The sequence below is a fragment of the Apiospora marii genome (genome assembly GCF_038362585.1).
Source record: "Apiospora marii strain CBS 49790 chromosome Unknown utg000004l_segment0_segment1, whole genome shotgun sequence".
In the NCBI taxonomy this organism is placed as follows: domain Eukaryota; kingdom Fungi; phylum Ascomycota; class Sordariomycetes; order Amphisphaeriales; family Apiosporaceae; genus Apiospora; species Apiospora marii.
Window position 1 is genome coordinate 2,381,299 of NW_027117376.1, and position 25,776 is coordinate 2,407,074.

Sequence of the window (25,776 nt, forward strand, 5' to 3'; positions counted from 1 at the left end):
GCGAAGATTAGCCATTCCGTGAGTCTCGTCTATGCCTGTCTGTCTGTCCATCTCTCCTCGCTCCTACTTGTACGGATTATCCTCCGCGAACGTAGGTTCCCACAAGCCCCTCGCCTCCCGGACCTGCAGCTGCAGCCCCTTGAGGAGGCCGTACATGGTGCGCAGCGTCGGCATGGCGACCCCGCGCGCCTCGCCCTCGCGCAGGGGCTCGCCCACAATGTTCTCGACCTCCATGAAGTTGCCCTTCTCGACGTCCTGGCACATGCTCGGCTTGAAGGCCGTTTCGGTCGGGTCCACCCGGATCACCTTGTCGGGCAGGTTTTCGGGAACGCGTAGCCGGCCGCGGCGGCTGCCGCTAAGATCTCCTGCATGATGGGCCGGATCAGGTCGTCGATGACGTGCCGGCTCGCCCGCATCCGCGCCGTGTCCATGCGCAGCACCGCTGCCACCGAGTTGAAGCTCGCATTGTACACGAGCTTGCGCCACCGCGCCAGCTGCGCGTCGGGCTCGTACCGGATGTCCAGCTTGCCGCACGCGTTGTAGATGTCGATGTACCGGCGCGCCGCGGCCTCGGCGACGTCAGACGGCACATCGGGGCTGGAGAAGGGGCTGATGTACTGGGCGTCCACGTCGTCGTGCAGGATCTCGCCGTGCGCCGTCTCGGTGGCCGCGATCAGCGAGATGCTGCTGAGGACCGGGTTGCCTGGGAAGCGCGCCAGCAGCGGCTTCTCGATGCTGAGGCCGTTTTGCGACAACACGATGACCGTCTCCTGCGGGGTCACGGCCGGGGCGATGAGGTCGGCCACCGTTGGGGGGACGTCAGGGATGTTCTTGGTGGTCACCAGGATATAGTCGAACGGCTTGAGCTTTTCTTGAGCGACATCTGGTATCGTCTTGCGAACTACAATAATGATGAGCATGGGTTAAGTATATAAGTGGCTGTTTTCAGCAGAAGCTGAGAGTGAATTGCATCTCTGGGCTCTTTCCTAGCTCAATAGCACTTACTGTGTGTTGGACGCCATCCCTTGATGTCGTGGCCATGTTCGATCGAGTCGATTTTGAATCCCTTTTCCGCTACGGCATCGTAGTTGGAGCGCAGAACGGCTGTCACCTCGGCCTTTCCCCCAATCTCCAGGGCATAGGCCGCCATAGCACCAACCCCACCAACGCCGACAATCAGTACTTGCGCTTTTCCCTCCGCCATGTTGGGGTATCAAACGTAGATATAATCAATAAGGAGGAAGGGAATGATGCCAGGTACAATGTTATATCTCAATTGAATCGAATTTTCTCCAATTGCCTTCTTTTTCCGTTCCAGCTTTAAGACGAAACTGCACTGAGGTTGAACGTCAATTGCACCTTCCCCCAAGGTTCGGCTTACAGCGGGTGATAAGCGCCAAAGCATCGGAGCGCTGTCGGATGCTGCCCCAAATCAGTGGGGAGCTTGGGGAATCCCCAACTTCGACACAACTTCAGTTATCATACATCTTCACACCTACTACTTATCATTTCGTCGTAGGTATCCAACATACACTGACGAGCCACACAGTGCGTATGAATTATTCTTGGCCTACATGTAGATCTGCTTGCCTATAATGCTATCGGATGTGACCGAGACCCCTTCTCGCATTGGCACTAGCCTCCGACAACGGCATGCCCCAGAATGAGACCCTCCCAAAGTCTACCCAGGAGATCTCAATCCCAGCTTAGTTCTTCCACTTGGCGGCGAAGCACTGCGACACAATGTACGTGTCCGTGTTGCCGTTGGGAGTCTCGTTCAGCTCGTAAGATGACCCAAACCCTCCAGCAGACCACGAAGTCCAGCCAAGGTAAACGTCGTTGTTGGCGCTGTTGTTTCGAGGCCGTCAGCATTGATACTTGAAGACATACCCCCATGCGAGAGAATGTGCAAGGGGTATGGAAGTGTATTAGACCGTAGAACCTCACAAGGAAAACACTTACTTGATGTAGTCCAACTGCTGGCAGATGACGGTCCCACAGCTGGCCACGTTGCCGCCGCCCGTCTCGCTAAGGAAGGCCTGGCGACGGTTCGAGCGCAGCCAGGTCGCGAGGGGCGCGAAGGCGTTGTCGATGTTGTTGGTGGTGCACTCGACGTGGGTGCCGCTGTTGTCCGAGTCGGAGTACTTGTGCACATCAAAAATAAGCCCGCTGATGCCCCCGTCCGGGTTCTTGACCTTGAGCAGCTCCGGGCCGGACCCGTTGCTGACGAAGTTGGCCGCCGACGTGTAGTCCGTCCCCGGCAGCAGGATCATCTGCGAGGTCGCGCCCGCGTTGCGGATGGCCGTCACCACCTTCTGCACCGTCTGGGCCCAGGTCCCGATGGTCAGGTCGTGCGGCTCGTTCATGACACCGAAGACGACCTTGCTCTGCGATTTGTACTTGGACGCCAGCGCCGTCCACAGCGCCACGAACTGGTCGTCGGCGGGGCCGCCCTGGCCGATGACGGCCCCGTTGTAGCGCGCGTAGTTGTGGATGTCGATGATGCAGTACGTGCCGAGGCTCAGGCACCCCTGCAGGAAGGTGTCGTACTTGGCCAGGTTGGCGGCGTTGAGGTTGCCCGTCGGGCTGCCGTTGGTCAGGTACTGCCAGCCCACCGGCAGCCGGAAGATGTTGAACTTGTCGTCGTTGACGAAGTGGCGCATCTGCTGCACGCCGCTCGACGACTGGTCGGCGATGGCGTTCAGGTCCTGCGTGCCCGACGTCACCATACCGAAGTCGAAGCCGGCGATGTTGACGCCGGCATACTTGACCTTGCCCCCTGGTGACGTTGTCGGGTTACCGGGTGGGGCGGTCGTGGTCGGGGCTGTTGGCAATAAGTCAGAATACACTGGTGATCAAGAGACGATGGGGCAGGAAACTACGAACAGCCACCACCTCCTCCGCCGGAGCCCGGGATGCATTGCGAGTAATAATCGTTCACAAACGAGCAGGTGTATCCAGAGACGCAAGTTGTCGCACCCGACCAGCCAATGCCGCCACCTGTTCGTCCATGTCAGTCATTGATATCAGAGCGACCAGTCCGAGCCAAACTTACATTGACCATAGGCGGATTGCTGGGCAACTGCTTGGCCGGCTAACCCGACCGCCAGTAAGGCGCCCAGACCTGCGTTGATACCCATATTGAAGGCTTGGGGTTTCTTGACTTCGGCGAGACGAGCCAATGACCGCTTCCAAGGTAATGCTTGTCTTTCTTGGTACTGAGCTTGGTATTGGGACGAGCGGTCCATGTTGCTTTTTATAGAGGTCTATGCTGGCAACATACAGCAACTCGGAGGAGAGGCATCCGCCATGCGTGATCGCACGCCTGCACCTTGCGGCAACACGTTCCGTACGCTAGGCGTTTCTCGGAACCAAAAGTCTGTCCATCGTGGTTGAAAATGAGCTTATTCCGACCTAATGTATGCGACGTCTGCTCCGTCGACCTGGAACGGGCTGGTGCCGTCGCGCGTGATTGGCGGAATAAAGGTTGGAGTATTTCAGGGGCTAGACCGCCGCCCCCCACCCACCGAAGATTCCGCCGTTGGTCCCACGTTCCTTGCGGCATAGAGGGACTTTGCAACTGGCTTTCGGAATACAGAGCCGCATTTGCCAGCATAGACAAGCGGTTCTGCTCCAGGATCTGGTCAGATCACTGTGTCACATTGACTATCCTCATTATCTAGATCGAAGTGCATGATTACTGGCTGACAACTCCCCCGACCCTATCCCACATCGCCATAGCAAATTCTCCCCTTGCTCTTACAAATACACCCCAACCATGCCTTCTGCCAGGTCTGACTGACGATACCTTAGTACCGATTCGCTTGTAGTCAACTAATCGGGTCTTGAAGACCGGTGAGACGAATGACATCTGGAGGCGGTTATGATTTCGCTCTCAAGGATGTAAAAATGGACTTACGTATATGTGGTGATGCTGAACAGCAATACGGATCTGGCAGTGGATAACATGGGTTAGGACCCAAGGTTGCGCCTGCCTCAGTCTGGTTCTCAACAACGCGGAAGATAGTATCACTCCGAGTGCGTGAAGGGCAGGTGTCGGGGCCGTTTACCTTTTTGTATATGACGCTTTGTTTCTTGTATATTCTGCCATTTCCGATTGTTAAATCTCAAACTCCTCGAAAGCTACTAACCCTTTGGAGATGCCAGATTTCAACATGACGGCTAGCTTAGCAATTGTTGTTCCTCATGGGCACTTTGAGTCTAGGCAGGTTGACCAAGTAGACTGATGATAAACAGTAATGGTTTACCAAGAGTGTCACTGGTAAATATCGTGGAAAAGATCTAGGCTCGTCAAGAAATAGCAGAGCGGCAGTTTACTCAAGTCTTCATTTTGTACTGATATTTTGGGTGGACTCCCAAGGAAGATCCGATAAGTGAGGCGAGGGCGTAAGAGAATGCTGAAGCGGAACAGCAAGCGCTCGATACAGACATTTATGGAAAGTATAGGAGGGTGATACGATCCTTTTTAGGGTATCAGCTGCGTAAGCATCCAGGGAACCTATTGCTTCGCCATTTGAATTGTAAGCCTGATGCCTATGAACTAGTAGGATATCTGAAGCATGCCTTGATATGCATGTTATCTACTCGGTGTACCTTTATATGCACCTAAGCACGACATCTCATGAATGAACGCGGGAAAGAAGTCAACGTGAATTGTACATCCCTTTTTATTTTCCAAGCGGGAACTTTGACGTAAAGTGCGAACCACTCGTGGCTGCCTATTCCAGCTTTTTTAGCGCCGCATGGATTCGCGCAGTAATTCTCAGCCAAACAATGGGTTAAGAAATCTGACATCCTATCTTGCCTTGAATATGAATAAGTTTCGGTTATGTCATTGGTCACCCATCCAAAACGCCTGCGCATTTACTCTGGTCAACTAGGCTAACAAGCGTACGGGCATCAAACGCAAGGCAGCAGCTAAGGCAGCCACTGCCGTGCCGTGACTGGTTACACGCCCAACCCATGTGACATTTCACAAAGCCAACGTCCGGCCCATCCCCTCACTACTACACATTGATCGAGTTAAGGCATTGCAACATCATATTTCTTGATTGCCTCTCAGTCAACAATCACTACTAAGGAATGTGGTAATCCCCAGCTGCCACAATGCAGTCATATCGCTATCCTAGCAGGGTGCGACGACATCCCGGCCTCGGGGGTCTCTCGCAAGACGATGCTTACTACAGCCGGGCACCCAATGCCCTCACCCACCGAGCGGCCATGTACCAAGCCCGCCTCTACGCCGCCGCCACGAGAAGCTCCCTCGAGATCACCACCACCAGCAGCAGCAGCAGCACCGCGTCTTCTCACATTACCACTTCCACCACCAGCGTCGACGGCAATGGCCCACAAGACACCACGATGACGATGGCCGCCGCGGGGCTGGGGGACCTGGACTACTTGCCGACCGAGGTGCTCATGATCGTGCTGGAGCACTGCACCCTGCGGGCCCTGCTACGGCTGCTGCGCGTCAACCGCACGGCCAACACCATGGTCCGCTGCCTGCGCGACTTCGACTCGGTGGCCGACACGATCAAGGGCAACAAGGCGCGCGCCCGGGGGCCCTACCCCGAGATCTGGGCCAAGCTGGTCCGCATCAACACCTTCCACGGCATGCGCCAGCTCATGCTGTGCAAGACGTGCGACAAGTGCGGTGACGGCAAAGCTAAGCTGCGGGTGGCTAAGGTCAAGATTCTGTGTGAGAAGTGTGACTCGCCGATGTCTCAGGCGTTTGTGAAGGGGGAAGCTGGAAAACAGTAGGTATGCTTCAGGTTGACAAGGCAGAGTTGCAAGTGGGCCCAAGACAAGGGTGCAATTATGTACAGCTTACGCTATGAAGTTATGAAATCGTACTTGTACGTGTCTATTGACCATGCTCAGTTCATCCCTCCTGAGAAATACTACGTGCAATGCAAAGCTGCCAAGGAGAGAGTGTGTGAGCGGCTCAGTGCTTCTACGGGCCTACCTAGACTAAGTTGGCGTTATCGATAAGCGTAAATAATGCTGCTCCTGCTGCGGGGGGCGACGACAACGGTCGGGCCGCTACAGCGCCGGTCCGCCAGGGTCCAATGGTCCAAGGAAGGCCAAAGTCCCAAGTCGACGTAGAATTGTGGATTGCCGTGGGTGCACGGACTATCGGCGCCTGTCAATCGCAAAAGGCAGCCAAACAACAATTTTTCAACATAGGGAGCTACGATTAGTGACCCGATACGTGCCCCTCCAGAAGCTGTCTTCACCTCCATATCCCAACCAATTCCAGCCTGGTTCGGTCCCAACTTCTCGACTCCCGACGACCCTTCCCGCCCTTCCTTTTCCCGACTGCACGATATTTAGTCCTTTCGTCAGTACATCAACACATACCTAATCATGTCGTTCGGCGGGCAAACCCCGACCATTGTCGTCCTGAGAGAAGGTGAGAAAGAACCCCTCCTCCCTCCCCTACGAGGCTGTGGATCTCCAGCTTCCCTTCCAAGCCGTCACCACAACATCAACTGACGCCCTCTGTTTGGACAGGCACCGATTCGTCGCAGGGTAAAGGTCAAATCGTTTCCAACATCAATGCCTGCTTAGCTGTCCAGGCTACCATCAAGTCCACGCTGGGCCCTTACGGAGGTGACCTGTTGATGGTCGACGAGAATGGCCGCCAAACTATCACCAACGATGGCGCGACCGTCATGAAGCTCCTCGACATCGTCCACCCCGCCGCCCGTATCCTCGTCGACATTGCCCGATCACAAGATGCCGAAGTCGGTGACGGAACCACGTCTGTCGTCGTCCTGGCCGGAGAGATCCTCAAGGAGGTGAAGGAGCACGTCGAGCAAGGAGTCAGCTCTCAGATTATCACCAAGGGTCTGCGGAGAGCGTGCACCATGGCCGTCAACAAGATCAAGGAGATCGCCGTCCGAACCGACGAGGCCAACAAGCGCGATACCCTTGTCAAGCTTGCTGGCACCGCCATGACAAGCAAGTTGATCAAGCGCAACACGGATTTCTTCACCAAGATGGTCGTCGACGCCGTCCTCTCCCTCGACCAAGACGACCTTAACGAGAGGCTGATCGGCATCAAGAAGATCCCCGGTGGCTCCCTGACCGACTCTCTCTTCATCAACGGTGTCGCCTTCAAGAAGACCTTCTCCTACGCCGGTTTCGAGCAACAGCCCAAGTGCTTCGAGAAGCCCAAGATCTGCTGCTTAAACGTCGAGCTGGAGTTGAAGGCCGAGAAGGACAACGCCGAGGTTCGGGTCGAGCAGGTTTCGGAATACCAGGCTATTGTGGACGCGGAGTGGCAGATTATCTACAAGAAGCTCGAGGCTATCTACCAGACCGGCGCCAAGGTTGTGCTGTCCAAGCTGCCCATTGGTGACTTGGCCACCCAATACTTCGCCGACCGCGACGTTTTCTGTGCCGGCCGTGTTGCCGCCGCCGATATGGAGCGTGTTGTGCAGGCTACCGGTGCCACTGTTCAGTCTACGTGCTCCGACATCCAAGCGCACCACCTTGGAGCTTGCGGAAAGTTCGAGGAGCGCCAGATTGGTGGTGAGCGCTTCAACTTCTTCGAGGAGTGCACCGAGGCCAAGACGTGCACGCTTGTCCTGCGTGGAGGTGCTGAGCAGTTCATTGCCGAGGTTGAGCGTTCGCTTCACGACGCCATCATGATTGTGAAGCGCGCCATCAAGAACCACATGATCGTTGGAGGTGGTGGTGCCACAGAGATGGAAGTATCAGCCTACCTGCACGGTTTCGCCGACCAGAAGGTGTCGCACAAGCAACAAGCCATTATCAAGTCTTTCGCCAAGGCGCTCGAGGTCGTTCCCCGACAGCTGTGCGACAACGCCGGTTTCGATGCCACGGACATTCTCAACAAGCTGCGCGTGGAGCACCGCAAGGGAACCACGTGGGCCGGCGTCGACTTCACAAACGAGGGTGTGGCGGATATGATGGAGCGCTGGGTGTGGGAGCCCGCGCTGGTCAAGATCAACGCCATCCAGGCCGCGACGGAAGCCAGCTGTTTGATCCTGGGCGTAGACGAGACCATTAGGAACGAGGAGAGCCAACAACCACAGGCGCCCGGCAAGCCCCTGCCCCCGGGAGCTGCCCAAAGGGCCCTCCGTGGACGTGGCCGTGGTATGCCCCGTCGATAAGTCTCCAAAATGACTTTAGATGAGGCGAATTGAAGGGTTTATAGAGGCATATTCAATAAGATGGCACCTACTCACCCAGCTCCGGTGTCTTTACGGTCCCCTCAGTACAACACGATCTATCTGATTTTTGCAGGACACTGATGTAGATGTTGGGGCGCCGGTCTGGAAAATATGTATTGAAAGCCGATGAGGCTTAGGCTTGCTTGCCGTGGCGCCCAGGTTTTTGACCATCCATACACAAAACGTTGGCGGATATGTAGGTCCAGACCAATGAACTATAGTACCCAAGTACTTACATGAAAGAGTCCTTAATCAACCCCTGAAAGGCCCGCTTTGCTGTTGTTTCTCTAGTAAGACTCTGCGTTGATGTGATTCCTCCCTAAGACGTGCTGGTACACACGATCGACTACTTGCCTTGTAGGGGTTTGCTGCTGCTATATACAAAAGAGCAGATTTTACTCGGACTTGATCTTGTGTGGTCAAGATACCAGCAAATTGTGTTCCTTGCGATTAGAGGGCTGTTGTGTGCTTCATGCTTGTTAGGTCGGATGCCCCTCTCATTATTTATTAAGCTATCAGCCCCTGTCAGCCCCTGCCAAGGAGTCGGACGACTTAAGAGTCAGAAACGAGATCTGGGAGACATCGCTCGCGTACAAATGGGATTTGATTAAGTTAGCGATGTGTCTCCTACTTACACACCCGAGAGGTACAGGTCCAAATGCAAAGACCGCCACGATGCAGTAGGGTATGGGGAGGGGGGACAGTCAGTGTTATTCATTTTCACTGCAATATGGATGAATCCTCATTGGCTCTCGGATTTTCCAAGTCGAAAGAAGCTGGCATAGGTAGTTACGCAAGTCACTTGTCCAGCCACACGTGAGCCTGGTATCTCATGGTATGGGGCAGCGATTGATTCATTCGTCAAGCTACCAGATTATGGTCGAAGAAGTGTTACAACGGTTGCACCCGTGCCGAGTGGGTATGTAATGCGATATTCCGTACTTCCCTGAAAAGTAGCAGAAGTTCCCTTATATAGATTTACCACCGGATATCTCGCCCGAGTGTTGTCAACCCGTCATCTTCCATATCGTCGTCTCGCGTGAAGTCGTGATGCCTCCTCGTAAATTAAGGCACGCTTAAGCGGAGGCGTGGTCGCGGCTGGAGCCGGCGTAGCAGCGCCAGGTCTTGAAGGAGGAGGGGTTGTTGTAGGTGCCGGGGATGTAGCGGGTGGCGAGACCACCGCAGTTGGCATTGCTGGATATAGAGACGAACGGGTCCCAAGAGTTAGCAAAAGATCATCAAGCATAGAAAGGAGAGACAACAAAAAAGGTAGTTGAGTAGGGAAGGGAAAACTCACGCGTAGGTCCAGCAGTCGAAGTTGGAGTAGGTCTGGATCGACTTGGCGGGCTCGCCGCCGAGAGCCGAGAGGTCCTCTAGAGAGAGAAGAACGTTAGTCCAAGAACAGCAAAAGCAGAGTAATTAGGTTAGGTAGGGGGGAACTTACCACAGACGGAGAGGTTGCCGTCGTCGGCCTTCTGAGCGCACTTGCCGCCCAGACCGGTCTCGGTGCAGTACTTGAACATCCAGGCGGTGCGGTCCTCGACGGCGACGGCGGGGGCCTGGGCCTGGACGGGGGAGGCGTTGACGCCGGAGACGAAGGCGAGGATGCCGGCGAGGGCGGTGGCGGTCATGATGGTGCACTGCATCTTGGCGGTTGGAGTTGGTGTTGAGATGTAGCGAGAAGGGTTACGTGTTGTTGGTAGTGAAGGTTGGTTGATTGGGTTGGGGCTTCGTGTAGAAGGGAAAGGTAGTTGGGAGTGAAGAAGGTTGTTGTTGGTTCTGCTTAGCTGTTGCTGAGAGAGTTGGTTGATGATGGGAGGTAGGAATCGACCACTGAAGCTGGAAGTGAGGGCGGCTTTATAGGGTTCTGGATGAAGTGAATGCATGGAGGATGTGAATACAGCAGTTGAATACGAGACGACACCTCCATAAGTCCAATCAATGCTTGTCACAACAGGGCTACTTGACCGGGAGGCACACCTCAGATAGATGAACACCGCGCCATGTACCTGGCTTATGCACAGTCGAACAAAGCAATAGTGACAGATGCTTAACGTTTGGGTTATCACCATTCAACATGCATCACAATAGATGTACATCAGTGGAGATAAAGACATAAATGGTAAGAGTGCACGCCTACCAAATGTAGACATGGGGTTTGACAAGAAGCCTCACAATGCTGCCATTGCAACCAGAATGCGAGGTCTGGAGTTATCCTTTAACAGCTTGATCAATGATCACTCAAGTTGTCTTTGTCGCCATGCTGGTCTGTCATTGTGCTGGTGGTCTAGTCCTTGACATAGGAAACAATGATTGAGAATGGCCCCCATTCAAACAGGCCGGGTAGAGGAACCTCGTACCTAGCAGTTTCCGATGGTTGAGAACAATCACAGCCAAGGTAGCACATTACGACAAGAGTCCATGTTACTTGGGGAGGAGATCAGACAATCTCAGTTGAAATCCTGGCTGGCATTGGCTATGCATGCTATTGTAGAAGATGAGGGGGGTTACTGTGCATTGATCAGGTTGATCAAATCGAAGAATTGATGTCTCCCCGCAGTCCCCTCCTACGCAGTAAACCCTTTAATATTGTTAGCTGTGTCGAAGTTGTGACCTATGTCCCAATGCTAACAGAGCTTGGGATTATCAGCTCTGAGGCCTTCTAGCATGAGGCGTGGACTACTACATTTCGCTGTACTACTATGCCACTACCTACCTATTCTGCGTCGCTGCTAGATATCAAGACTTGATCTCCCCCTTGGTCCCCTTGATCGCCACCAGATCCTCCTCGTCGAACACGATACCAAAGTACCTCCGCAAGGCCTCGACCCTCTCTGCATCCGTCTTGAGCACAACTTCGAGCTTAGTCTCCCCGTTCCTCCGCCACTTCAACTTGTCATGATCCAAGATGATAGCCCCGTCCAGCTCGCCCTCCACCACAGCCACCTCCTCGGGCGACCCGGGCCCGTCCTCGCTCCCCTCGAACTCCACCAGCGTCTCCCGGTCGGTGGTGAAGCGGACGACGAGCACCCGCTGGTGGAAGAAGGACGACGGGCTCTTCCAGGGGCTCAGGTTCATGCCCGCGATGTCTTCGGGCAGGAACTCGAAGTCGACGAAGCAGTAGGCGGGCGTCCACTCGGCGTCCGGGCGGACGCGCTGCTGGTAGATCCAGCACTTGGAGTCCTGGTTGAGGTTCTGCGGGATGGCCTCGTGCACGAGCCGCATCTGCCCGGGCGCGATCTGCGTGTGCACCAGGTTGGTCGTGAGCGGCAGGGGCGCGGCGGACTCGTTGGCGCCAAAGGCGACGTCGACCATGTACTTTTGCAGGACGCCGTCATCGCCGAGCAGGGTGACGATGTTGACGCAGTGGGAGAAGCCGCCGTAGCGGCGCGTCTCGGGGCTGAAGACGCGGGCACCGGCCAGGTAGACGCTGTAGCCCAGGGAGCGCAGGACGGTGTGGAAGAAGGAGTTGGCCTCCATGCAGTAGCCGCCGCGGTGGCACTGCCAGGGCCGGGGCTCGCCGTCCACCTCGCTGCCGGCGCCCGTGTGCTGCTGCTTCTCGACGATCTTGCGGAAGAGGAACTGGGGGCGCACGTTGATGGTGCGGTGCCACGAGTAGTGCAGCGACAGGTTCTCGAAGGGGACCTTGACGACCTGGTGCTTGACCAGCCGTGTCAGGTAGTCCAGCTGGTCGGCTGAGGACCCCAGCTGCTCCGTGACCGAGTAGACGCGTCGGCCCTGGGGGAGCACGATGCGGTCAAAGTACTGCTCCAGCTGGGCGCGGGTGTAGGTCGGGCGGTCCGCCATTTTGGGACGATAATAGAACTAAAAAGCCAAGAAAGTTTCAGTATAGCTCTATACGGTATCGAGAAGTTGCCTATTTGGGGTTGCTGCTGAACTTTATTTCGTGGGAAAGTCGCCAGTGGCTGGAACCGTGGAAACCGAGATAGCGCGCAAAGCGCGGAGAGAGTGGGACGATGGCAAGTCGGGGTGACGTCATCCTCACTGGTATTATCCACTGTGGCCGGCATTGGGCTGCGGCTGTCTAAGCGCCATAGCTGTGAAGCCGACGACTAAGACATTAATGCGGCAGATTCGTCGTGTGGGATTCAAAGATGGTGTTTAGGTTCAGTACCTCCTAGTTAAGTCATTGCAGTAGGTTCCGTGCACGTTGTGTAGCTGTTGGATGGGCAGTCTGGGCACCGGTTGAAAGCCGGTGATTGGTCATTGAATACGCTACAAGGTTTCCATTGGTTTATCTCGTGCAATACATGATAGTTGAAGCTGATTCTCAATATGCGGTGGTACCTGTGTAACCGCTTAGACACTGCGTCGTCTACCTGTTCTCGTATTTCCGCTTGCTGTCTACGGATGCAAATAAACTCTGCCATCGCTTCGACATGTGTATACTCACGAATGTCTGTTCATCTGTTCGTAATGACACAGTTGCGTTTATGTAACGCCAGTAAGCCATTCCAGGACACAATAGGTGTGCCACTTGTTCGTGGCCCGCGTCGGTAAATCAGAGGCTACATTCAGCGTCAACGTGACACGTAATCAAGAGTTGAATCTACGACTGCAAATGCACCAAGGAAGATTTGTGTCATGATCAGCAAAGTTGGTATCTCCTATCTACCATATGTCGGGAAGGAGAGAATGACTACTCTACAATGTCCATCAATTGCTCTCATGTACCACAATCATCCTAGAGACCAGGCGCCAAACCAGGCGCCACCTCCTAATCCTCGCTGCTATCTTCAACGAGCTTCATGGGTGCCTCCTATTGCATACTGTGCAGAGCCTTCCGAACGCCCTTCAGGCATCTAGGCTTCTCAAGCTGCAAGGAAGAAACTAACTACTCTACAATGTCATCCACGTTCTTGCATGTCTCCCAAGCCTCTGAAAAAGCCAAGTACCAAGATGATTCTGGTCTGCAATTCTCAGTTCCTACCCAGAAATCACTTTCTCTGGCGGCGCTGGAAGACCTTCTCAAACTCATCGGGATCGTAGAACTCATTGCGATCAGGGCAATCTTCTCCATTGGCGGTCGGGTACCGCACCTTGTAGGAGGGGAAGCTCCCGAGCAAAGGATCCAAGCGGGTTGCGTGACAGAATCTCCCACTCGCGTGCGCAGCCGACTACGTACAGACCGCACCGGGCACGTGAGAACATGACGTTCAGGCGCTTGAAGGTGAGAAACCTGGTCGCATTGTCGACGGTGGCAGGGTCAACGATGACTATGTCGTACTCTCTGCCCTGCACCTTGTCAACAGTCTCTATGACGATGTTTGCTGCATGGGGATAGGCGTTCGCCAGCTTGGTCTTCATGTGTCTGAGTCTCTTGTACTCGAGCTTGTATGTCGTGAGCACCGCAACGCTTGCGGCGTGTCGGCCACCAACGAAGCCAGCGCTGATGAGACCTTCGAGAAGTCTGCTGATGGTGAAGATGTACTGATCACAGAACTTCGGAATTTCCTTCACGGTCGGGGCCTTGCGGGATCTTTCATGAGGTGCCACAGGCCTGCCTTGGTGAACGTTTTGGTTGATTTTAATGTACTCTTTTCTCTCTTTGGCCCCAGCTACATCCAGGAAGACGACTGAGTGCTTCTTGCCATAGGCGATCTCGTTGTACTTGACAAGGGCCTGGGCCAGCGGCCTTGCATCGACGCGAGTTCGCTCATCAGAAGTCAGTTTACCATCGTAACATACGTTGTTGTAAATCGTTGCGATCTCGGGATCAGCCCGGTACTGGATGTCGAAGGACTCATACGGAATGCCTCGGTTATGAAACCGCTCTTGTAGCGAAAGCTCCATTTGGGCGACGAGGGGACTTCCCTCCGCGTCCTGGCGGGAAGACGGGCCCATCTGCTTGATATCGCCCACCATGATTTTGCCAATGGGTTTGCGGCCATCATCATAGAACGCAATGAGGGGCCACCACTGGTACTCTGATACACGGGCGGCCTCATCAACGACAACGAGATCGCACTTGGGGTAGCCCATCTTGACAGCATAATCACCGACCCCGAAACTCGCTCTAACTGCGTCATCGCCGACACCGGAGACTGTGGCGCAGACAGCGGTTGCATGTCTGAGAGTGTGAATCAGGTACTCCCGCACCTTCCTGTGGAATGCCTTGAGAGCATCAGGCTCAGTGATCTTGCCTGCAGCGTAGTCGTCGTAGTCTTGTTGAAGCCCTGAGTTCTTCGACAAGTTCGCCTTCATCTTTGTGCAGACAGCCAAAGACAGGTTTTGCACCCGCTCGTCGCCGATCTCGTTTAATTTGCCGCCACCGTAGGTCTCATAGTGATCTACAATGGATCTGTTCTGCATCGTGGTATTGGGTGGCTGCTGTGAATCCTCAGCCGCTTTTCTTGCCTTCGCAGCAAATACCTTCCGCTTAGCGACCTCAGCCTCGCGAAGGAAGATATTGGCTTCGGTCTTAATGCTATGTAAGCGGACAATGTAGGAGTCGCCACGAACGACTGGATCCAAGCAATTGAGCCAATCATTCAGTTGCTGGGCAATGCTGTCGACTCCGCGGTTTCCTGCTGAGGTGAGCAGAAGTCGGTGCGGCTTGGCGTCCAGGAAGAAAGGCTTGACGGCTTGTATGATGAAACTATTAGAAAAAGGATAAGTTAGTATGTAAATTAACGAATCATGTAAAGAGAAATGCTTACTGGGTTTTGCCGGTTCCCGGACCACCATTGGCAATGACATAGCCAGCAGGGGCAGATCGTCCGAGATCCAGAGCCTTCTTCTGACTGGGATTCAGCTGCAAGTGATCCGACTCAATAATTTGTTTATCAGCAAGCCCAGCGTAGATGTCGATTCGTTCTGCGTGCGGAGTGGGATTTGACAGGAATTTCAAGCGTTCCTGTTCGAGCTTTGTATAGATGTATTGCCAAGCCTCAAACACGTAGCAAAACTCGCTGTGTCGAATGACTGTGTCCACATACCCAGGTGTACCCGACTGCCTCAAGATGTATTCCATAGACTCTCCGCCGGACAAATTGTATGGCACGGCGACATGTGGAATTGTCTTAAGAACGAACGACATGGAGTTTGTGTCCTCCAAACTGTTCTTCAGCCAATCTGGAGAAATCCCGATCAAGTTAGGTTCAGTTTCGAGATCAGGCTTCTTCTCATCCCTGCCCAAACTCTGGTCGTAGGGACTTCTTCGGGGTCGCTTCTGACGAGCCTTCAGTTTCACCGCCAAGAATCCAGGAGGCGATGAAGGAAACGGTTCGATGAACTCCATCAACAACCGAACACCGAAATCGGTAGGCTCCGATTGAGCGGTGGCACCGTTTGTAGAGTACTGAAGGTATACAAATCCCCGAGCACCAGGTGACAAAGGATCCGAGCGACACTTCAAAATCTCCTTTCGAGTCTTCTCGGGGATCTCCACAATGGCCAGAAGTCCGCCATCTTCCTGCTTCAAGATTCGCAGGTCGCTTGCAAACTCGAAGCCCTCTTCCTGCTCGGACAAAGTTTGAACCACCTTGGCACCCAGGCCAATTGTTGCGCAGTACTCATCCACAGAGTGGAATGAGTTCTTGGCAGGGCGCTTGCCAGGATCGAAGTAGCTTTCTTTCTGCGGAATGACTTGGCGAAGCGGGAACACAAAGTCATCGTCCTTGCCCCAACTGCGCATGTTGAAGGATTGGAACACGGAACGGTAGTCCCCTTCCTCAAATTCCTCCCACAGCCCCATGGTTAGATCAGAATATGCGAAACGATGTTACAACAATATCCTGCAATGACTCCAAAAGGCGTGCCTAGTGATCTTGATCGCTGGCAACAAAACGATGATGCATCTGGAGAAGTTCTGAATGAGGTCGAGAGCGCGAGAGGTTGCCTGCAGCACGGCTGTATTAGCAAACAATGATGAATTGATGGTGTATCAAGCAGAAGAAAAGAAATGGTGGAAAATGGGTATTGGGCATGTCGTGAGGGAAAGTACAAACCAGACAAACTCACCTGATGTTAACAAACAGAACAACCTTGACAGAAGTCCAAGAATTTATGACTTGGAAAGCTTTCAAGGAACTGTAAACCTGATTTGCGGTATTGTTCTTGCTGCAAGAACTTTGTGCCAAAAGATACTGCGGAAGGGAAGTGTTGAAGTGACTGATTTTCAAGTTGCGTGTGTGGGTGTACAAGAGAACGAAGTCTGTCCAAGGATGCAAGATATTGAACAGAAGTTTCTCCGTAGAGAGGAAAGAAGTTCAAGAACTCAAACCTGTGTTCCTTGTAAAGCAGGCCCAAGAGAAGAGTGGATGAGAAAACCCAGTGGGAGGAGTTGGTTGCTCAAGGAACCCGAAGGATTGACTGAGGTGTGTGTTGGTTGAGGGACGCAAGTGGAACGAACAAGTACAAAAAAAGAAATTTAAAGGTTGGGAAGAGAAGTGCTTGGGATGTAAAGTGGACAAAAAAGCGGGAGTGCCAAAGTTGGAAGGTGCCCAGGCAACCGCGCTCCAGGTTGGGTGGTGAAATGATTGTGAAGTTGAAGTGAGGATTATGGAGCTGCAGCAAAACTGGCCACATGAGCTCTATAAGACTGCAAAACCTACCAGTCCCAGCTGCCCAGAAAAGTGTGCACTTGTTCCGTGGGCTGATAGCTGTAACGGGGTTTGTTTTGGTTTCAATTCATGTGGGATTGTGCAGGTTTGCCTCCGTGTCGAGTTGATATCAGCAGGCCAATGACAGAAGTGTGAAGTTTTAGTAATGTCAAAACATCCCACCTCATTCGTGTGTTTGACTTGGGAAAGAACCTATGCACTTCTGGCTCAATGGTGCTGGTATTGCCCTCTTCGTGGGCCACTGGGGAGCCTGTTGTGTTTCTCGTAAACAACCCCAGCTTTGGGGTACCACTCGCTCCAGACCACCACCATTTCAGTGAACGGGAAGTGAGGAGAGTTCAATATTCGCAAGTGACCTAGTTACTAAATGGCAATCCTCTCTCAGCTACATCGCCTGGGGTCATTACGGGACCCATCATCAACTGATTCTTCGGAGGCAAAGCAGGCAAAGGCTCGGGTAGTATAAGCGAATACCTACCCCACCGGTTCTCACTTGCCAGCATTGAATATAGAGAAGAATCTTTGGCATCGACAGTTAATGTAGAATACACCCACACCTTGTATTGTACCAGACAGCGAGTATTGGGATGGTGATGGCGTGGGTGAAGCTCCCGATGTATCAGTTCACATATGGGGCATACCGTCCCCTCCTGAGCGCGCTTCGATAAACAAATGGTGATATTATTCACGAACGTACGGTGTCTTAGGTGGCCTGGCGTCTAATCTGATCATTCTCGTACGAAGGGCAACATTTCCCGTGAGCCACTGCGGGAATGACATATGAGTGCAAATGACACCCCTAAAACAAGTATTTAGAATATTACACCCGAAAGCAATCGAGCCCAATCCCACGCTCTTTAATGTCGTTAGTAATTGCGTGAATTTGATGCGAACTCCGCCAGCTAGGGTGGGAGCAGCTTCTCACAAAGCCTCGTGATGCCCGTTCCTCGCCCTGCCAGCCTTGATATCTTATGGTTGCATTTTGCTCTTTGGTTCTGTTACTGGGGAAATGGTAAGAAGAAGAAAGATGAATAAAAACCTCAACATCGGTGGTATTGGTGTTTAACCCCAGCGCGAGAGCAAGTGATTTCTTACCAGTTTCCATTGATGGCATGATTGGTCTTCTACGGGAGGGGTACATGCACGATCTGTACCACTTGGCGGGCTATTTGAGCGATCTTCAGAGCTAACACGTCTGGACATGTACCTAGCAAGGCTTCCTGTAGCTTTGTTGGTTTGTCTTTTGGCAACTTTGTTGGATGCCACGAGAGCAGTAGCAAAGGCGATTACGAAAGTACGGAATTTGATCTTCGCGTGTAAAGAGGATGCCAGGGTTTCGTTTGATATCTGCGGTGGGATATGAAACGAAAGAATGTATGACAGATCCTAAACTGCTTCCCAGCGTAAGAAGCGGTTATTGCACTACTTTTCACCACTCGCTACTCCGACTTCGCCCACTGTTGAACGATGATATCCGCAGCCTATGTCTCGGTTAGTATGGAAAGATGGTATTAGGTGGCAGGTCTGGCTTACCTTCTCTCCAAGCGCATAAGCCAAAGAACTCGTATGCGAAGACGGCAGCATCACCGCCACACTCATATCCACCACCCGCAGCCCCTCCGCCCCATGCACCTTGAGGTCCTTCCCGACCACCCCGCCCAGCTCGTGCGGCAGCATCGCCGCCGTGCAACACGGGTGATGCAGCGACAGCTGCACCGTGTCCCTCAGATACTCCATCAACTGCCCAGTCGTCGTTATATTGGACCCGGGCCGGACCTCGACGGCCCCGAGCGCGCGCAGGGTCGGCGTGGCGACGATGCGGCGCAGGTAGCGCAGGTGGGCCGCGCCGACGGCGAGGTCGAGCGGGTTGCTGCCGGCGCGGTAGTCCAGCACGGGCTGCTCGAGGGGGTGGGTGGCGTTGAGGCGCACGGTGCCGCGGGACAGGGGGTGCAGGTTGACGGTCGAGAGCGAGGTGGTGCCGCCGCCGAAGGGGACTTCGAGGCTCGGGGTCGAGGGGTCCGAGTACAGCGCAAGGTGGAGGGCGAGCTGGTGCTGGTAGCCTGCCATCATGGCCGGTGAGGTGCGGACGTCGGGGGGAAGGTATGAGGCTGTGTTCTCCGACGGTGTCTTTGCAAGCTGCTCCTCGATGGTGGCGATGATAGACTCGAAGTCGGCTGTCATGTTGGCCAGGGGTATGTAGATTGCGCTGTTCCTCATGGCCAGCGTGTAGGGGCCTCTTGCTGGTGTTTCGTTAAAGCCAGCTGTGGCGTCGGCTATGAACGCGGGATCATACATGTCCTGCGGTAACGGTGACATATCCAAGGGTTTCGTGTCTTGAAGTCGTTTATTTGTGTCAGTATCTCGTAACTCATCTATCGACTTGGTAAATATGTACTCACAATTCCATTCGATGATGGAGGCTGAGTGATCGTGTAAGTTTGCGCCCACGCCTGGGAGGTCCACCACCGTCGAAATACCGGCTTCTTGTAGTACCTCAGCAGGACCGAACCCACTGCGATGCAAAATCGTCGGTGTATGCAGGGCTCCGGCCGATATCACGACTTCTAGTTTCGCCGTCACGTTAAATAGCTGGCCATCCGACATCGATCTGACTTCCACCAGGGGCGGGCGGCCACTCTTGAGCTGTCCATCCGGATACAGGACCCTCACAGCCTGGTGCCCCACAAGCAGGTCGTAGTTGTCCCTGGTGGCGTTGACGGCCGCATAGTGGCCTAGCCCCGAGTGAGATCGTCGGCTTGTTATCGGATGTTGGGAAGTGGGCACCCAGCAGATGCCCGCTTTGTCACCACCGGCGCATTCCTGTAAATTGGGAATGCCCATTTCGCTCATTGCGTCTCGGAGAATTGGGTGGTCCGCCCACTGAAACGGCGGGAAACTGGAGTGTATGGGCGTGGTGCCCCCGTAGACGCTGTCGTCCCAAGTGTAGCCAAATGCTTTGACGTTATCCTCGGACGGTTCGGTGAAAGTCACGCTCTGGAGAAATGCCTGTCGTTAGCAACGTGTCCTGGATAAACCCGTGTGTGTTTTTTCTCAATCAGGGCGCTTTCGATGAACGACACCAATTTCTTACCTTTCTGAAATATGGGAAGAGTCCCTCCCAGTTCCAACTGTACTTGCTCAGATCAAACTCCTCGATGCCCGTCGTCGCGTCCCACGCATCAAAGTCAAGGCGCGACCCGCGGTCAAAGAACTGCCCGTTGACGCAACTGCTGCCCCCGACGACCTTCCCGACGACCACTTTGGCCGTCTTGTTAGCCATGTGCGGACTCGGCAGTGAGTTGAACATCCAGGTGCTGGCGCCCGGGAAGCCCGGCACGGGTTCGACCTGCGGCGGGTCGAAGAAGCCGCGACCATACTCGATGTCGCCATACTCGACGACCAATACCGTTTCTGCCCATGATAATCTGGTCAATTATTTGCTTGGCTCACGGGGGAGGCCGATATTTTTATGGTTGCTTACTGCGGGGGAATGCCTCGCTGAGACGGTCCGCGACGGTGAGGCCAGCCGTGCCGCCGCCCAGGATCACGAAATCGTACTGGTCGCGCAGCTGGGTTGCTTGGCGCTTGGTGACTCCTCCTGGCAATAGGGCTTGCGCGACGGTCTGCAGACTGCTGAGCAGCAACAAGCGGCGGATGGACACAGGCATCATCATTGCGATGTATTGTGTTGCTCATGAACAGTTATAGAAAATTGTCTGAATCATTTATCGGTAGGTATCTTGAGGTGGGCGGCATCATGTAGTCTCTAGCTTCTTCATTCTATGAATTGCATGCTTACGCCAAGCAGTGACGAGACCAATCCCGCCGCTGAACGGATGCCATGTGGCGCCTTGGCATCTGCGAAGCGATTAACCATACGAGGGGCGCATGCCAGAAGGGCTTGACTATATGCTGAATATACAAGCAATCGTTATCTACCTAGTTGTCTTGCTGTTATGCGATTAAAAGTGGGATGCTGCGCTTGCCATTTTCGGAACCCAGAACAGAGGCATGCCTTAGACCACAGCCGATTTACACGTCTCTAGAGATGTGTCCACCTAGCTAGTTTGCTTCGCGGGCCGGACCATGGGAAGGGAGAACGGCTTCTCGTCCGTGAGGGTCGAGACGTCCTTCTCGGCGAAGCCCACCTTTTCGTACACAGTCTTGCCCTGGGGGCTGGCAAGCAGGAACGAGGGCAGCCCGCGGGCGTCGGCATAGGCGTTTCCCCACTCCACGAGGGCGGTGCCGATGCCCTGGCCGCGGTGCGAGTCCAGAGTCGCCAGGGCTTCGAGTACTGTGGGTTAGAGGTCAGTGAGTAGAACGTCATAGTAACGAATGTCGTGTAGAGAGATGAATGGCAGTGGCACAGATTACTTACGCAAATGCTCCCGCCCCCCATCCATGACCAACCGCTCAATCCTCCGCGACGGCCCAAACATGCTCTCCACGATCTCGAGGTGGATGTCGGGGATATCATCGAAGGCCGACCAACACGCCTCCCAGCCCCAGTCGTCGCCGGGCCGCATGTGGCGCCAGACGGCGAACGCCACCGCCCTGCCATCGCCGGGGTCGCGGACGACCCGCACCATCGTTTCCGGCTCAGGCAGTGCATCCTTGTTCTTGTTCTTGTTGTCGGTGGGCCGCTTCGGCTGCCCCGTCACGTTCAGCAGGTGGTCCCGCTCCGAGTAGCGGCGGCCCGACTCGGTGTGCGGGAACAGGCGCTGCATGCGCTCCGAGACCCAGGCGTTCCACTGCACGTCGACGATGGCGGGCACGTCGGCCGGGGTCGGGGTTTCGATCCTCCAGGGGATCCTTTCTCGGGGGCCGCCGACCTTGTTGGTGTCCTGGGCGGCAGGGCTCCCTGTCTTGGTGGTTGTTGCGTCGGCCATGTTTGATAGCGATACAGAGAGTAGTCACGAAACTAGTTTTAGGTGGCTGGAAGACATGGGCGGCATGGGGTTTGAGGGTGTAAGCGGGACTAAATACTCGGCTCAAGCCATGTTGTTGCCTGTTCAATCGGGGGGTTCCGATCCCCATCTCGGAGCAAAAGGTCGGAGCTCAAGCCGCGCAAGACCTGAGCTGGCATTGCCACCCCGCTTCGTACGCAAGGAAGAAAAACACCTAATCCAGTGTCGCGCAATACCCCAGGCTCTCCGCGTCAGCTTACTTGCAGTGGCACACGGTAGACGCATTGCGAGTTCAGGTTGTCGCGTCCAACCGCACCATTGCCAAAGCTCGACTAGACTCGTCACTTCACAAGAGGGTGGGGGTGAACCAGGTTAGTGGCAGCCCCTAACCCGTCATAGTTGTAGCGCGTTCTGCATCCTGAAGACGGGATCAGCGGCTCTCGGTGCTCGGCTTAAAACCAGCCGCTAAGAATCATTACTACAGTAGTATTAGAATAAAACCAAATATCGATTATCATTAAGTCGTTTCGCGTCAAAACTCCAGTCCTTAATGCACGTGGAACTTCAATCCTCTTACATCTCCCGTCTCCCCGGTCCTACTCCTCCGAGGTGTACCGCCCCGAGGTCGTGATGGTACTGCTCAGCGTCCCCAGCTTCTGGATGTGGTCGGCCAGCGACACCGAGGTCGTATAGGCCTTCCTGGCGATGTAGCCCTGGCCGTTGGCGCCCGCATGCTCCGTGTTCCACTCGAGGATCTGCCGCACCATGCCCTCCATTGTCGTCGTCACGCCCTTGTACCCCAACCCCCCCTCGCTCAGGGGCCGCGCGGACTCCTCGTTGGTCGCGACTAGGTGGGTGCAGATGGAAAACAGGCCCGGCTTCAGGTAGCGGGCGTCGCCACGGACCGCAGGAATGACGGATTTGAAACTGGGGAATCGGTAAGGCAGGATCGACCACCACTCAATAGCGTGGGCCATAAGCAGCATGACAACTGGTGGCAGTGAGAGGACCATGAAGGGATGGATTGAGAGGGTCCGGATAGCCGTGTACATGTGATCATAGGCAATCGGGGGATTGGGATCGGTGACAACGAAAGGCCTCCCAGCTTGGGGGCAGTCTGGTTGCAAAAGGGCGGCCTCGTGGTGCAGATGGGCGACGGCGACATTAGCACCGTGCACAAAACTCTGCACAATGTGAGTGGCCCATCTAGCATCATTTTCAAGTCAGTTATGTATATTGCACTGGGGACATGAGTTGTAAGCTTACGTCGGCATGACGGCCCTGGCTAGAGGGTCTCCCAAGATGTTGTCGGACGGGCTGCCGTAGATGCCATTGGCAGGCCGTATGCAGCCGGTTCGGAACCCATTCTTGTTGGCCGCGCAAACCGCCCGCTCCGCCACGGCCTTGGAGGCCGGGTAGTTACCGAAGAACTCCTCGTGGGGGCGAAGGGGCTTCCAAAAATCACGGCAATCCAATACCTGCCAGAAGTACCGAGGCCAAGCCCCAAAGCGCCACGGCGACACGAACGGCTCGATCGGCCGGATCGCGATGGACGCCGACGACGTGACGCTGAAGATATCCGCGCCCGCCGCCTCGGCGGCCTCCATGACGTTTCGCGTGCCCGTCACGTTGACGCGCTCGGGGAAGTCGTAGATGTACTTGGACCGGTCCGACGGGATGATGACGGCGGCCGTGTGGAAGACGGTCAGCGGCAGCTTGGCCACGGAGGGGTGCCATTCCCGGCCGAAGGCGACCTCCACCGACGCCCTGGACGTGATGTCGGTCTGCACGAACCCCACTCGGGCGGCCGGCCCCGTCTGCATGTCGCTCCGCTCCGTCTTGCGGATGTCGATGATGCGGATGCTCTGGGGTGGGGTGCCGCGTGCCAAGAGCTGGAGGACGATGAAGCCCCCGACAAGACCTAGGTAGAGGGTTAGACAAAAGGCCGGTACTGGGCGGAAAGGGGGTAGCCAGCAGAAAGGCCTCATACCGGAACCTCCAGTCACGACATATCGTCGGTTTTGCTTTGGTGGCAAGTTGGCCGTGTAATCGGCAGGATGCGCGCGAACTTTCTCATAGGCCACCCTGAGCTGTGCTGGCTGCCATGTCGAATCCGTGAGTTTCCGGACCTCCTCGGGGGTCCCTTTGAGCAAATAGTTGATGCGGGCCAAATAGGCGAGTAAAAGCCCGGCAGCCAGGTAGGCGCCTATAATGAACCAATCGAGCAGCGTGTAGTCTCTCATTTTGACCAGTGAGGGAGGTGGCACGAGAAGCGAGGCAGTGAGAGTCTAGGGTCCGCCATGACTAAAGGGCTTTTTAGGTAAATTTCCCGCGGTGCTGGGTTCCGCGGGAGGTAGGGTAGTATTGGGGACTTGTCGGTGGTGGTGCCAGTAGTGGTGCGACACCACTCGCGAAAATGGCTGGGGTTAGTTTCGTTGAAGTCATCGGTTCTGAGGGGGGCGTTTGAGCCCGGCATTGCAGCTTTGTAACAAATTGAGCCTAAAGCAATCAATTGGCTTCCGATGCGACCTGACCAGGGGAGCCGGTGTTGGTTTAGCCCCAACTCTTTCGCAACCCTAACCGAACAAAGGCGTCCCCTGAATGCTTCTTTGCCATTTGGAAAAAGCTCCGTCGCCACGCGGATGGCTCGGAAGCATCTCGGGAAGACCCTCTCCTTCGGCTGTTCCGGAACGGCGTCTCGAACTTGAGACGGCCGTCCCCGTATCTGCAATGCGCGGGTCCAGACCAAGAAGCTCGGATTAAATGAAGTACGAAAACGATGACCAAAGACGAAGTGAGGCTCGCTTAATCCAGCGCCCCTCAAATTGTTTCAAAACGCTACGAAATTGGGAGGGTCTCTTGGTTCGGACGGCGGTTTCACTAGCCGCACTCTATCTTGACTTCACGAGACGCCACGCCAACCACCAAGCAGTGCACCTCTGAAGCGCCAACTCGCCTTGAAGCTTCCTCTAAACCTGCATGGAGATTAAAGCCGAGTCTTGCAACTGCCGGTAGCATGGCAGCCACCGCACGTTGCCCATCTTAGTGACACGGATTCCGATGCACAGCAACGATCGCCACCCTTTAGTTAGTTCGCCGCGTATTACGTTCGCAGTCCACACAGCTCAGTTTCAATATATGGGTCTTTCGAGACAGTGGTATGCAGTTTCTCTGGCGAATAATGAGTTCTACGCCTCCTTAACCAACCCCCTGTGCACAATTCAGCATGTGACCTCCTCGTTTCCTGTCATTCGGATATCCTGCATGGAGAATAATATGCCACCCGAGTCATTGCTGCTGTCGGCCCGAAGCGCCAGCTAAGCACGGGGTCGCAACGCCAGTAGTATTGAGGGGCGGGAAGTGACGATGAACACGAGCCATATGCTGGCGACTTTTCCTAAGATCGATCTTGTGGCTGGCGGATTCAACCCCCCTTTTTGCCATCAGGGGTTGAGGACAGAAGAGAAATCCTCCTGATGTCTTCATCGAGCTTGGGGATTACGTCAAGAACAAGATGAGGATCAGGGGATCATTGGGCGAGGTGAGTGCTGGTGTTACACGACATTTACTTCTCAGATATGCTAACAGCAGCATTTGCATCATCGAGGATGTAGAGGACCACGTGACTAGTAGATATGCAGAGCGGCAACACTCTTCTGCCTTACTGGCATCCACTCCACCCATGATACCGTTGAAGTATTCGGACGCAGGAAACTCCTCATCAATGTCCTGCAAGAATTGCCGTCGAATCGATCAGTGTTGACCATTCAACCCGCCGACTTGGCTAATTGCTTGTCGTCGGGTAGTACACGGCCAAGACATTACACGGTACGCGATACTCACTTGACAGGGGCAAGACGTGTCCCATCGGCAAGCTGCAGGAAGCTGGCCAAGGTCGCGTCTGTTGACGCGTGCCCGCAACAAAACCGTTTGCGTCCGGTTTACGCGCTGGTCATGGCTAGGCAGCAAGGTGTCACAAAAGAAAAAGGTTCTGAGCAGGTGCAAGTCCTTCCTCTGCTCACCGACTCCTAGTACTCACCCACATCTCCCCGTACCCCATTT

General features: G+C 54.7%; 10 protein-coding genes across 10 annotated transcripts; 2 read left to right on the forward strand and 8 right to left on the reverse strand.

Annotated features, from left to right (window-relative positions):
* Window positions 1–63: 63 nt before the first annotated feature.
* On the reverse strand, window positions 64–1,204 carry PG985_007709 (uncharacterized protein; the record flags this gene model as incomplete). The annotated part of the gene is made up of 3 exons (XM_066827477.1): window positions 64–442; window positions 514–901; window positions 1,006–1,204. 3 exons carry the CDS (start codon window positions 1,202–1,204, stop codon window positions 64–66), a joined length of 966 nt encoding a protein of 321 aa, XP_066685152.1.
* A 502-nt stretch (window positions 1,205–1,706) lies between these two features.
* Window positions 1,707–3,248, reverse strand: PG985_007710 (uncharacterized protein; the record flags this gene model as incomplete). Its single annotated transcript, XM_066827478.1, has 4 exons — window positions 1,707–1,848; window positions 1,963–2,824; window positions 2,887–3,000; window positions 3,056–3,248. 4 exons carry the CDS (start codon window positions 3,246–3,248, stop codon window positions 1,707–1,709), a joined length of 1,311 nt encoding a protein of 436 aa, XP_066685153.1.
* Window positions 3,249–5,127: 1,879 nt separating this feature from the next.
* On the forward strand, window positions 5,128–5,781 carry PG985_007711 (uncharacterized protein; the record flags this gene model as incomplete). The annotated part of the gene is made up of 1 exon (XM_066827479.1): window positions 5,128–5,781. The coding sequence occupies one exon, from the start codon at window positions 5,128–5,130 to the stop codon at window positions 5,779–5,781; it is 654 nt and encodes a 217-aa protein (XP_066685154.1).
* A 606-nt stretch (window positions 5,782–6,387) lies between these two features.
* PG985_007712 (chaperonin Cpn60/TCP-1 family) lies at window positions 6,388–8,162 on the forward strand (the record flags this gene model as incomplete). Its single annotated transcript, XM_066827480.1, has 2 exons — window positions 6,388–6,433; window positions 6,535–8,162. The coding sequence occupies 2 exons, from the start codon at window positions 6,388–6,390 to the stop codon at window positions 8,160–8,162; spliced, it is 1,674 nt and encodes a 557-aa protein (XP_066685155.1).
* Window positions 8,163–9,298: 1,136 nt separating this feature from the next.
* Window positions 9,299–10,108, reverse strand: PG985_007713 (uncharacterized protein; the record flags this gene model as incomplete). The annotated part of the gene is made up of 3 exons (XM_066827481.1): window positions 9,299–9,416; window positions 9,520–9,595; window positions 9,667–10,108. 3 exons carry the CDS (start codon window positions 10,106–10,108, stop codon window positions 9,299–9,301), a joined length of 636 nt encoding a protein of 211 aa, XP_066685156.1.
* Window positions 10,109–10,961: 853 nt separating this feature from the next.
* On the reverse strand, window positions 10,962–12,029 carry PG985_007714 (arylamine N-acetyltransferase 3; the record flags this gene model as incomplete). Its single annotated transcript, XM_066827482.1, has 1 exon — window positions 10,962–12,029. One exon carries the CDS (start codon window positions 12,027–12,029, stop codon window positions 10,962–10,964), a length of 1,068 nt encoding a protein of 355 aa, XP_066685157.1.
* Window positions 12,030–13,244: 1,215 nt separating this feature from the next.
* PG985_007715 (Regulator of nonsense transcripts 1-like protein) lies at window positions 13,245–15,939 on the reverse strand (the record flags this gene model as incomplete). The annotated part of the gene is made up of 2 exons (XM_066827483.1): window positions 13,245–14,841; window positions 14,903–15,939. 2 exons carry the CDS (start codon window positions 15,937–15,939, stop codon window positions 13,245–13,247), a joined length of 2,634 nt encoding a protein of 877 aa, XP_066685158.1.
* Window positions 15,940–18,246: 2,307 nt separating this feature from the next.
* PG985_007716 (uncharacterized protein) lies at window positions 18,247–20,478 on the reverse strand (the record flags this gene model as incomplete). Its single annotated transcript, XM_066827484.1, has 4 exons — window positions 18,247–18,288; window positions 18,341–19,801; window positions 19,899–20,218; window positions 20,289–20,478. 4 exons carry the CDS (start codon window positions 20,476–20,478, stop codon window positions 18,247–18,249), a joined length of 2,013 nt encoding a protein of 670 aa, XP_066685159.1.
* Window positions 20,479–20,865: 387 nt separating this feature from the next.
* On the reverse strand, window positions 20,866–21,696 carry PG985_007717 (acyl-CoA N-acyltransferase; the record flags this gene model as incomplete). Its single annotated transcript, XM_066827485.1, has 2 exons — window positions 20,866–21,101; window positions 21,186–21,696. 2 exons carry the CDS (start codon window positions 21,694–21,696, stop codon window positions 20,866–20,868), a joined length of 747 nt encoding a protein of 248 aa, XP_066685160.1.
* A 614-nt stretch (window positions 21,697–22,310) lies between these two features.
* Window positions 22,311–23,957, reverse strand: PG985_007718 (uncharacterized protein; the record flags this gene model as incomplete). The annotated part of the gene is made up of 2 exons (XM_066827486.1): window positions 22,311–22,920; window positions 22,981–23,957. The coding sequence occupies 2 exons, from the start codon at window positions 23,955–23,957 to the stop codon at window positions 22,311–22,313; spliced, it is 1,587 nt and encodes a 528-aa protein (XP_066685161.1).
* Between the last annotated feature and the right edge of the window lie 1,819 nt (window positions 23,958–25,776).